Source organism: Haliotis rubra, unplaced genomic scaffold, assembly GCF_003918875.1.
Source record: "Haliotis rubra isolate DU_JTF1 unplaced genomic scaffold, ASM391887v1 Scf2375, whole genome shotgun sequence".
NCBI lineage: Eukaryota > Metazoa > Mollusca > Gastropoda > Lepetellida > Haliotidae > Haliotis > Haliotis rubra.
In genome coordinates, this window is record NW_025766420.1 from 28840 (window position 1) to 41550 (window position 12711).

Here is a 12711-nt window from a genome sequence, read left to right on the forward strand (position 1 = left end):
TTTATGAAGATAAATACTGCGATCTTTCACAATAATCTCTCTGGATATCAGATTGAGGGTACTTTTTAAACATAACTGGTATTTCAATTATTGTATTTATACACTAACATTCTTCAAACGTTCTCCACATACGTCCGTCAGATACATCGCGCACTACCCCTTTCTCTTTTGATCTCTCAAACGACTGTTACAAGTTCGGAGAATCCTGGTCAAAGTTGAAACGTCTTAAGACTATTCCCTACTATTATGTAACATGCACATTGTACCTAAAATGGGTAGAGCTTCCGTTCGGGGAATGTCAGAAGGACAGCGATACACTTGTCTCCAATGTTGTAGAAGACACTCCACTTACTAGGGAAAACAATAACCCAATGAGATATTGCATTCATGTCGGATTCAATTTTTCAGCTCCTATCAGATGTGAACTTGAACATGCAAGGTCTGCGTCTATGTCAGACTAAAGGTCTACGAGTTGTTTAGCAGCACTGAGGCGTAATAGTCATATAGGCCTGCTCCAAACAACGGAATATATATCTTTTGAGAAGGACTTCTCCGACGGGTTTTTACAGCAATGCAACATTGCGAAAAAAAAAAATTCACTATTTTTCATTTCATGTCTCCCAGAATATATAATTTGATGGTCGAGAGTTTTTAATATCGTTCTAACTTAGTCGAATTAAGTCAAAATGAGCTGAAATTTGTGTCATGGTACTTATAAACATACACTCATTCATTTTCGCAAAAAGAAAATTTCATATTTTCATCCTTGGCATATATTCATAACAACTGGTTTAGTTTGGTCAAATCACTTGTCAGAAAGTACCAACAGTGGGGAGAGTTTCTGGACTTTTGTGAGTCCAGAATTAAATTGTGACGTGTTAATGACATTTGTTATACTGTTAACACAGCGATGGCTAACAGGTGGCAAAGTCTTGTCGCCTTCAGTAACATTTGAAACAGATACAAAATATTCATTTAATGTTTGAGCTTTATCCAAATCTGTAAAAACTGAAGGTATCCCAGAATCATCAGTGACAAGAAGGGGAGTGGGCCCCGATGAAGTACTAACCACCTGATTGAGTAGACTGAGGTGATAAATAGTTATCAAAATTAGAATAAAAGTTTCCCTTGGCTATTCTTTTCAGATTATTTACTTTATTCCTTTGCTTTTTGTATTTAAATAGCTCAGAAGTATTCAGAGATCGAAATGCTTTTTCCTTAGACGTTCTCATTTCTTTTAAGTATGTTACGATGGGCGTTGAAAAAGTAGTCAAACTAACTATATTCTCGATGTCCAATGTTTGAAAAAGCTTCCATTTTATTTTGAAGGAATCATTAGCAAAGTCATATCAAAATTTCATGTGGGTAGTGTGATTAACGAGATATTAGTCATCACAACATTGGGGTATTATGTTTCTTACCAAATTTGCAGAAAATGGAAAACGATCTCCCATTTGGTATCTAGTAATAGTAATAGTCCGCTTATATGGCGCTCCCACATCCAGGCACATTGCCTGCAAAGCGGCACTACGTACATTACTATCCCCGATCATAGGACACTATCGTAGTTTCGATACTTTTCAACTCCTGGGGACTGTACAGCCATGCTGCATGTTAGGTGCAATGAACTAAACACTCACATTGCCAGCACATACTCACGGGTACCCATTTTACAGCTGGGTGAACTGAGACAGTGTAGATCTAAGTATCATGTCCAAGGATACTACGCAAATGTAATGCCCATCTCGGGAACCGAACCTCGGTGCCTCCTCGAAACAGGGCCTTCAGCGTGATAGGCAGGACGCCTTACAACTGCACTATTGCGTTATCTCTTTGGATAATGGTATACCCTCAGATAGTATCATATAAAAATATGTTCAGCATAGTATTGGATGACTTCCGTCATCATCAACATTCAAAGATTTGGACTGCTTGATTTACATTTAGACGGGGACTGGTTTTTAGGACACCCTTATTTCAAATTTTCAAAATCATTGTGCCCAGATATACAACATATTGGGAGCTGACACTTGTGTGACCATTCAGTATTTAGTTTGAACCCTTGACACCATGTATGAATAAGTGAAAACTTTAGGATTAGTTATATCTTTATGATGACGTCAACTGAAAGGGGTGGAGTACTGTCTCGAAACAAGCCCTTTCAGTAAACATGAAGGGAGAGTCACTTGAACAAGCGATTATAGTTTAAAATTGCCTTTTGTGCAGTTTAATATCTATTTTTTGACTTTTACCAACATACAACATGTTTTGCATATTTTGTTTCAATTGGTGTAGGGGTATTCCCGCCAATACACCTTGATATAAAATTGGATCAAAATCTATTAATTCTTTCCTAAGTTCGCGGCTACCAGGCTTGGCATGTGCAAAATGTTACACCTTCGCTGTGACCTTTAAAATGACCTCCAAGGTCACTAAATTCAAAGTGGTGTCAGTAAGGAAATCTCGTCAATAAACCTTGGTGCCAAATTTGAACAAAATCCATCATTTCTTTCTCGAGTTCTTTCAGTAAACCGAAGGGGAGTCATTTTGAACAAGCGATTGTAGTTTAAATTTGCCTTTTTGTGCAGTTTTATTCTGGCCGACCTCTACCGATCTCAAACATACAAAATGTTTCTTGCATATTTTGTTTCCTGAAGTTTAATTTGTGATGCATTTCATTTGCTAGTCAAATAGGCTATTCCATTTGTCGAACCACAACATACGGAGACAGATCATTTAGCAGACCGAGTGCTGTACTCTGGAATTGATTACCTGAAAATGTCAGAAAACGGAAAATATCAACAGTTTCCGATCTTGTCGCAAAACCATCCTCTTCAAACGAGCATTCGACTAAGCGCACATAGGTAGGACTCTGGATATGTAGCGCTATACAAAATGTCTAATTTGATTTGACTTGAAATACCCGTTAGAAACCCGTTCAACAAGCAGAAAATGGGTACCCGGTGGTATAAGTTATGTGACTTTTTAACCTTCTAGCGCCTCACAGGCAGCTTGGGTTATCTGGGCTAATAATGTCCATTATGCTGTATGTGTTTAGAATATGCGACGTGCAGCGTGGAGTTTAGCGCTATATATGTGGTCTTATTATGTCTCTTTGGAAACTCAAATTATGGTGTGTTTGACAGAGATAATGCCGGCTCCATTCAATCAAACCAGTTTTAAATGATTCCTGAAAGTGATGGCATCTCTTGGTCATTTTATCAATACATCAATGAACATCCGGGATCGAATTGATCTTCAGTAACTTAGAGCTTATCACTAGAGGCGTCTAACGGGATCGGGTGGTCAGGCTCTCTCTGACTTAGTTGACACATGTCATCGTATCTCAATTGTGTAGATCGATGCTCATAGTGTTGATCACTGGATTGTCTGGTTCAGACTCAATTATTTACAGATCGCCACCATACAGCTGGAATATTCCTGAGTGCAGCGTGAAACTAAAGTCACTCCTCACCTTTATCACTACAGTAGTTGTGTGCAGCTATATTTCTGAGCTGTTGTGGGTGTTTAGTTAGCATGTGTCAGTTCAGCACATCCTCAGTTGTGTACAACTGCATATGGTGAGCTACTGTACTCTGGTACTCAGGATTAACATAATATCTTCCTGCCAACTCTTTCTGTTGTTTGCAAAGAGAACATCGAAAAACATTGAAATGTTCTTATTCGACCAATGGTTTAAGAAATTAAAATCCTGTACTCACTGACATGAAACAAAATACATGTTTTACATTCCCTGTTTTTAAATGAGAAATAAAGTTATTTTGTTGATTCCTTGCCAGGGATATGATGAGTGCTACCGCTGCCACCGTCCAGGACACTGGGCCCGAGATTGTGTCCTGATGACCGGTCCTTCGGACCACGGAGGTCAAGTAGAAGCAGTCGATACAGGTCACCATCACCAAGGAGGAGAAGGGGAGGTAACTCCAGACATTGTCTGTTGTGTTATGTCATTGACAATGCAGTGATAGAGCCATGCTATTCAAGTTGGTATATGTTTTATGTTTATTTTTTGGTTCGATGTAAAGCATAGTTTATGTAATACATGTAATAAATGCCACTGGAATGTGTTAAATTTAGAATGATTTAGTCTAGTTTTGTTTTACTGAAGGATTAATGTTGGAATCTCATATTAAGTATTTTTTGGATTTATTTTATTATAAAAACAATTAAAATTAAGGGTTGCTTATTAAGAAAAAGCAAATTCTGCAATTTTCATCATATCTGCCAGTTAAATTTTGTTCAAAACTTCTCTATGATAGCGGAATCACTGAATTCATCTGTCACAGGAATGGGCTGGTGCGAGTGTCCTTGTTTTGTGTTGGAGCCGTTCTCGTAGCAGGTGAGGAATCTTCCTTTCTGTGTGTTCATCACAAGGACACTCTGTATCATATAAGTTGTTCACTGGTCACGAGGGGGTATGGGTTGATGTACCCTCGATGTTTGTTTATGTTCCCATGCGCCCCAAGGGACCAATGAACAACGTATTTATCTTACCGAACACCTTAATGTTAATTTTGAATTGTTTGAAGCACAGGTACAAATCTATTTGTAGCCATCGCTAGATTTTGCTGGCAAGAAAAACAGATTGAGAGTTATCTCCCTTCCATCGATTTGCATTCGCAAAACATCGGTAATTTCCATACATCATACGTGATTCAATGTTTTTCGAGATAAAGAATTACTACCGCGAGGTACAGAATGAGTTGCCATTGACAGCGGGGTACATTGAAATGTACCTCGCTTGTAAGCGGGAATTACATTGAAAATAATAGAAAAGAGCGCTCAGCCAGTCAGAAAGCAACATTTATGTGTAAGGTAAGATAATGCATCATGAGGCTTCTGAGTTAGAATGTGTCCCATATAACCTGCTGGTTTTGTAAGAGGCAACTTTTACATAACAGAGTTATGCTGCCTTTTTCTGTATGACATCGCTTGATGCCATAGAAGGAAATCAAGGCTGTCGGACGGGCCTTAATTCATACACTGCCTTATGAACGTCAGTATCTGTCCATGTTCATAGTTACCATGGTCATGTTGGTTAGTGCCATGCTCATGATTGTCAGTACCCCGACCGCGCTTCTCATATGAATACATTATCTCATTACATGCAGAAACATATGTAAGATACAAAAAATAACACACAATCTGTCCATGTTCATTCGTACAATGGTAGTCATGTTTGTCAGTACCCGCCCATGTTGATTCGTGCCGTGCTCGCTATTGTCAAGTACCATGTCGTGCTTCTCATCTCAAAAACATTATCTCATTACAACATTATATGCATAAACATATGTAAAACATAAAAGTAAACACACAAACACACAATCTGTCCATGTTCATCGGTTCAATGGTGGTTATGTTCTCAGTACCCGCCCATGTTGGTTAGTGATGTGCTTACAATTGTCAGTACCATGTCCATGCTTCTCATCTGAATACATTTTCTCATTATAAAATTATATGCATAAACATGTAAAATATTACAAATTACAACAAGTAGACACCCAAACCGTGGATCAATTACAATGTCATTGTGGGTCAACATGAAGCCCATTTTGGACAGTATGGTCTGTACCGAGACCATGTTTGTCAGTACTGTGATCGTGTTTGTCAGAACCTAGGCCGTGTTTGTCAGTACTGTGACCATGTTTATCAGTACTGTGACCGTGTTTATCAATTACTGTGACCGTGTTCGTCAGAACGGTGACCATGTTTGTCAGTACTGTGACCATGTTGGATAGAATGATCGAAAATACTGTTAAATTCGATAACATAATCAATAATATTATTCATGAAAAACTTGCCCATAAACATTAGAACTAGGTGCTTAAAGGTAACACAGTACATTGTATGATAATGACAATATAACAAGCAGAGTTTAATGAATTAAAATAAAAAGAAAAGTTAGCACACCAGGTGTTCTTTCCAAAGAACACAGACACATTCAAATTTGATTTAAGTAGAAATAGGGAAAACAGAATCTGTACAAAAAGTATGGACCACAACTTCCACTGTCAAACACAATGCCATTTAGAAAGTTGTCAAATATGTTATATTTGGGATTACACTTTCTCAGTAAAGTACAGATCCTGGTAGTTATGCTGGGTTGAGCCCCATCCGGGATTCGAACCCACACCGTAAGAAGTCAGGCATCTGAACGCCAGCACATAAAGTCAGCCGTCTAACTCCCTCAGCGTCCGCGCGGCTTCTACATACGCTGCTGTGTTTCTTGAAACTGGCAGGAACTTGAGTTTTTCAGATAGGAAACTTGTCTCCTCTTAGAAAGGAGATGATTCAGATCAATTCTAGACAAATTGTTTGGAATTATGTGCCATTCAACTAATGATTGGTTCATTGCAGAATTACTGGAATTGCCCACATCATTGTATAATCTCAGGATACAAATAATCACATTATCAAATGTATAGAGAGTCGCTACTGAAAATCACGTTTTTCCTAATCTGGACATTCTTGATTCCTTTGGAGATTATTTTATGTGAAGACCAAGTTTCCGTTCCTGTTCATTACATTTCAGCAGTCTCTGCCCCAGATATCAGTAAGTGACACATCAGCTCCCTCTAACCTAAGAAGGCAATAAACATCAGAGTGTCCACCATTAACTGCCACCATGACTGGGTGTCCAGTTGTTGCTATCTCTCCTGTTGATTTTGATTGTTTTCAAAGATAGTTAGTGCCTAACTATAGACATGTTACCTCCCCTAAATGTACACATCAGACCAGGGTCTGCCTCTGTCATCAGTAAGTGACACATCAGCTCCCCGACACAAGAAGGTGATAAACACCGGAGTGTCCAGCTTAAGATGCAATCATTACTGGTGTCCAAATGTTGAAATATCTCCTGTTGATGTTGATTGTTTTCAAAGATAGTAGGTGCCTAACGATGGTCTCTGCCCATATCATCAGTAAGTTACAGTTCAGCTCCCTCAGACACAAGTAGGCGATAAACGTCAGAATGTCCAGCTATAGCTGCAATCATGGCAGGTGTCATGTTGTTGCAATCTCTCCTGTTGATGTTGATTGTTTTCAAAGATAGTAGATGTCTAACTATAGACATGTTACCTTTCTCACATGCATGTATCATGCAGTCTCTGCCCTTGTTATCAGTAAGTGACAGATCAGCTTCCTCTGACACAAGCAGTTGGTAAACATCAGAGCGTCCGGCTTGAACTGCTACCATGACTGGTGTTTTGTTCCAGTGATCTCTCCTGTTGATGTTGATTGTTTTCAAAGATAGTAGGTGTCTAACTATAGACATGTTACCTCTCTCACACGCCCACATCAGACAGTCTCTGTCCTTGTCATCAGTAAGTGACACATCAGCTCCCTCAGACACAAGAAGGTGATAAACATCAGAACGTCCTGCTTGAGCTGCTACCATGACTGGTGTTTTGTTCCAGTGATCTCTCCTGTTGATGTTGATTGTTTTCAAAGATAGTAGGTGTCTAACTATAGACATGTTACCTGAGGTTCTTGGGAGCCATTTAGACATATCATCTCCATTACATGCATACATCAGACAGTCTCTTCCATTGTTATCAGTAAGTGACAGATCAGCTTCCTCTGACACAAGCAGTTGGTAAACATCAGAGCGTCCGGCTTGAACTGCTACCATGACTGGTGTTTTGTTCCAGCGATCTCTCCTGTTGATGTTGATTGATTTCAAAGATAGTAGGTGCCTTACTATAGACATGCTACCTCTCTCACATGCATACATCAGACAGTCCCTGCCCATGTCATCAGTAAGTGACAGATCAGCTCCCTCAGACACAAGAAGGTGATAAACATCAGATTGTCCGGCTTTAGCTGCTATTGCGACTGGTGTACAGTTGCATCGATCTCTGCTGTTGATGTTGTTTCTTTTCAAAGATAGTAGGTGCCTAACTATAGACACGTTACGTCTCTCACATGCATACATCAGACAGTCCCTGCCCATGTTATCACTAAATGACACATCAGCTCCCTTTGACACAAGAAGGTGATAAACATCAGCGTGTCTATTTCCAGCTGACATCATGACTGGTGTCATGTCGTAGTGATCTCTCCTGTTGATGTTGATTGTTTTCAAAGACAGTAGGTGCCTAACTACAGACACATTACCTCTTTCACATGCATACATCAGACAGTCCCTGCCCTTGTTATCAGTAAGGGACACATCAGCTCCCTCTGACACAAGAAGGTGATAAACATCAGCGTGTCTCGTTCCAGCTGCTATCATGACTGGAGTCATGTTGTCATGATCTCTCCTGTTGATGTTGATTGTTTTCAAAGATAGTAGGTGCCTAACGATAGACATGTTACCTCTCTCACACGCCCACATCAGACAGTCTCTGTCCTTGTCATCAGTAAGTGACACATCAGCTCCCTCAGACACAAGAAGGTGATAAACATCAGAACCTTCTGCTTTAGCCGCTTATCATGACTGCTGTACAGTTGAAGTGATCTGCAATGTTGATCTTGTTTTTCTTCAAAGGTAGTAGGTGCCTAACTATAGACATGTTACCTATCATACAAGCATACATCAGACAGTCTCTGCCCATGTCATCAGTAAGTGACAGATCAGCTCCCCTGACACAAGTAGGTGACAAACTTCAGAGTGTCCGGCTAAAGCTGCTATCATTGCTGGTGTCATGTCGTCGTGATCTCTTCTGTTTGCATGTTGATTTTGTTCAAAGATAGTAAAGTGTCTAAGTACAGACACATTACCTCTCTGACATGCATACACCAGACAGTCTCCGCCTGTTTTATCAGTAAGTGACAGATCAGCTCCCTCTGACACAGAAGGTGATAAACATCAGAGTGTCCTGCTTCAACTGCCATCATGGCGGGTGTACGGTTGAAGTGATGATCTCCTGTTGATGTTGATTGTTTTCAAAGATAGTAGGTGTCTAACTATTGACATGTTACCTCCATCACATGCATACATCAGAGAGTCTCTGCCCATGTCATCAGTAAGTGACAGATCAGCTCCCTCTGGCTCAAGAAGGTGATAAACATCAGAGTGTCAGCTTTAGCTGTTATCAGTACTGATGTCATGCCGTCGTGATCTCTCCTGTTGATGTTGATTCTGTTTAAAGACATTTGATGCCTAACTATAGACATGTTACCTCTTTCACATGCGTACATCAGGCAATCTCTTCCCTTGTTATCACTGAGGGACAGATCAGCTTCCTCTGACACAAGAAGGTGAAAAACATCAGAGTGTCCAGCTTTAGCTGCTATCATGACTGGTGTCATGTCGTCATGATCTCTCCTGTTGATGTTGATTGTTTTCAAAGATAGTTGATGCCTAACGATAGACATGTTACCTCTCACATGCATACATCAAGCAGTCTCTGCCCTTGTTATCACTGAGGGAGACACATCAGCTCCCTCTGACACAAGAAGGTGATAAATATCAGAGTGTCCGGCTTTAGCTGCTACCATGGCGGGAGCCATGCTGTCGTGATCTCTCCTGTTGATTTTGATTGTTTTCAAAGATAGTTGATGCCTAACGATAGACATGTTACCTCTCTCACATGCATACATCAGACAGTCTCTGCCCATGTTATCACTGAGGGACACATCAGCTCCCTCTGACACAAAGAAGGTGATAAATATCAGAGTGTCCGGCTATAGCTGCCATCATTATTGGTGTCCAAATGTTGCAATATGTTCTGTTTATGTTCATTATTTTCAAAGATAGTAGGTGCCTAGCAATAGACATGTTACCTCCATCACATGCATACATCAGACAGTCTCCGCCCATGTCATCAGTAAGTGACACATCAGCTCCCTCTGACACGAGAAGGTGATAAACATCAAAGTGTCCAGCTTTTAGCTGTTATCAGTACTGGTGTCATGCCGTCGTTATCTCTTCTGTTGATGTTGATTCTGTTTAAAGACATCTGGTGCCTAACTAGAGACATGTTACCTGTCTCACATGCATACATCAGACAGTCTCTTCCCTTGTCATCAGCAAATGACAGATCAGCTCCCTCTGGCACAAGGAGATGGTAAACATCAGAGTGTGCAGCTTTGGCTGCCATTATGACTGGTGTACAGTTGTAGCAATCTCTCCTGTTGATTTTGAATGATTTTTCAAGCGATAGTAGGTGCTTTTACAATAGACATGTTACCTCCATACTTGCATACATTAGACTGTCTCTGTCCTTGTCATTTAGTAAAGTGACACATCGGCTCCCTCTGACACAAGAAGGTGATAAACATCAGAGTGCCCCTTTTCAGCAGCTTAATCATAATCGGCGTTTTGTTTGAAACTGTTCTTTCATTAATGTTGATAATTTCACAAGACAACAAATATTGGACAGTTGATAAATGACCACTCGCACATGCCACATGTAAACAAGTCTGACCTCCAAATGTCTTCACAGAGAGAGAAGCATCATGTGACACCAGGAACTTGAGGATCTCCTCCTGGCCTTTCTCAGTACACAACATTGTAGATGTGAGAACCCTCATCATTCAATCATCAATCATAAGTGGAAACTTTTTAACAACAACTTTCACAATGTCTCTTTTCCTGAAATACATGCATGATGAAGGCAACTGTTTCGCTTTCCTGTCCTTCACTGACACATTTGCTCCTTCTTTTCAGTAGAAAGTTGAGACACATCAACTGTCCAGCCTCTGCAGCAATTATGAGCAGTGTTTTTGTCTGCCGCGACCCGCCAGGTCTGCATGATATTCTCCATGATGCTTTAGCACATCAACAATACGTTGCAGATTCCCCCACCTTGCCAGCCTTTATACAACCTGTGATACTGTCATACAGGTCTTTGACATTTTCGGAAAGGTGCCTTCTTACTTATAAAGTAATAGTGACTGTCTAAACGGTAAAATCATTATTAGACAGTGAAATCCAGTATAGAAAACATTCACCAGATGTGCGGTCCTTTCGGTGGACTATGTCAGGCAAGTTATTTGCCAGTTCCATCATCAGTGAGGATGCTAATTCATCGTTTCGGAATACAGGGTAGCTTACTGTCCATCTGAAGCAGTCTTCGCTGATACCTTCCACTAACCTGTTGATGATCAATGAGTAAAAAGACGGGAAGTAATGTAGATCATGTTTGTCACATCATCAGCTTGGGTTGTCTATCGAGCATCAGTCATGCATGGTCTTACTCTTTCATACAAAAACTGAAGGGAACAGTGTTTTTACTAATAAAACACTGTTGAGATTCAAAAGCACATGCTGAAGCATCATGGATGGCTGGATGTGAAAGGAGGCTACATGATTCTCCACGACACAGTAGGTGCCGGTAAAATTGCTTATCTCTTTTTCTATGTCTGTATCTGTGCATGGTGCTACTTTCTCCTTTACAACATGAAAACAGATCTTTGACCTTCTTGTGCTGTCCTACATCAAAGAGGCAAGGTCAGTTTCCCTCCACACAGGACCAGGAGAACCAGAGCAGCCGATCTGCTGCTGCCTTCACGGACACAATGGTGTCAAGGTCACCTCTCAGGTATGTCACTGGTTTCAGGTAAAAGTCCCCAAGACTGTGCATCTGGAACACTGGGTTGGTGAAATTACAGTTTACAGGTCAAAAGGATATCAAACATGCTGTCTTTTAACTCTGTAATAGTTTTCATAATCGCTTATCCGGAGATGCTGCAGATTTGGCTTCTGGTCCTGAACAATGTCATGATGATCTGTTTCTTTTTCTTCAATGGTTAAACATGTCTTGTGATCATATCAACAATGGTTTCAGGGTTTAAAGAGATTTACTTTGAACTGATGTAGTCTTTCACAACCCGCATTCCAGTTGTAGTTCCTGGATGTGAAAATGAAGCGGAGTTTGTAGTTGCATTTTTGTCGTTTCATCATCACATTGCTTCTCATCTTCCTTCTTCATCACACTTTTCTTCACTTTTCTTCTTTCTTTCTTCCTCGTCTGCTGGCTCCTCGTCTCTTGTAAAGGCGAAGTAAAATATCAACCAAGGCATTGAACGCTTTACGTAATTTCTCCAAGCTGCTAGGAAAAAGCGACAAGAACTAAAGATATCATCAAACCCTGGCTAACATGTCACACTTTCGCTTAATGACGACATCAATGTCAAACTCTTCAATATTTTTCAACAAACAATGCTTGATAGTTTTTCTTCATATACGTTTCACAGATTCTGAGAGCAGCAGTAGTCTTCCCATCTCCAGGGGCTCCTACAAATTCCAGCATGGCTGTGCCTCTTCAAGGAAGTTCTTCTGCTGTTGTGAAGAGCACGGGTTTTTGTACTAACATGTCACTGAGTTGGTTGATCCTTATACTGAGACTCTCTGGAAAATGAAAACAAGCTTAAAATTAAATCTGAAATTCAAAGTTTGCGGGAAACTCTGGACCTACCATATTTACAGCTGATATTTTTACAGTTAGTATTACTAAACTTGTTAAGGTCAACATGGAAGAAGCACCGGTCATTTATAACTGCGGGTCATTCATATGGCGAAGGTCAGTTATACAACGGATCATTCATATACACAACAGTTCTACTAATATGGCGAGTCATTTATACAGGTCCATTTATACTGCACGATGGGTCATTTACAGGACAAGTTAATAATTATACAGCTGGGTAGAATTATAAGACGGAGTCGTTTATACAACAGGTAAAATACACTGCAGTTAAATTATTATGCGGGTCATTTTATATGGCGGGTAATTTTATACTGGC

At 40.2% G+C, this 12711-nt stretch overlaps 2 protein-coding genes across 2 annotated transcripts; both read right to left on the minus strand.

The window, feature by feature from the left end:
- Window positions 1–4260: 4260 nt before the first annotated feature.
- LOC124278465 (kinase D-interacting substrate of 220 kDa-like) lies at window positions 4261–9741 on the minus strand. The gene is made up of 3 exons (XM_046714171.1): window positions 8743–9741; window positions 7361–8337; window positions 4261–4401 (listed from the first exon to the last, which is right to left on the minus strand). The coding sequence occupies exons 2-3, from the start codon at window positions 8330–8332 to the stop codon at window positions 4261–4263; spliced, it is 1113 nt and encodes a 370-aa protein (XP_046570127.1). The 5' UTR covers window positions 8333–8337; window positions 8743–9741.
- LOC124278466 lies at window positions 8343–10476 on the minus strand. The gene is made up of 5 exons (XM_046714172.1): window positions 10392–10476; window positions 9950–10015; window positions 9144–9209; window positions 8743–8808; window positions 8343–8371 (listed from the first exon to the last, which is right to left on the minus strand). Exons 1-5 carry the CDS (start codon window positions 10474–10476, stop codon window positions 8343–8345), a joined length of 312 nt encoding a protein of 103 aa, XP_046570128.1.
- Between the last annotated feature and the right edge of the window lie 2235 nt (window positions 10477–12711).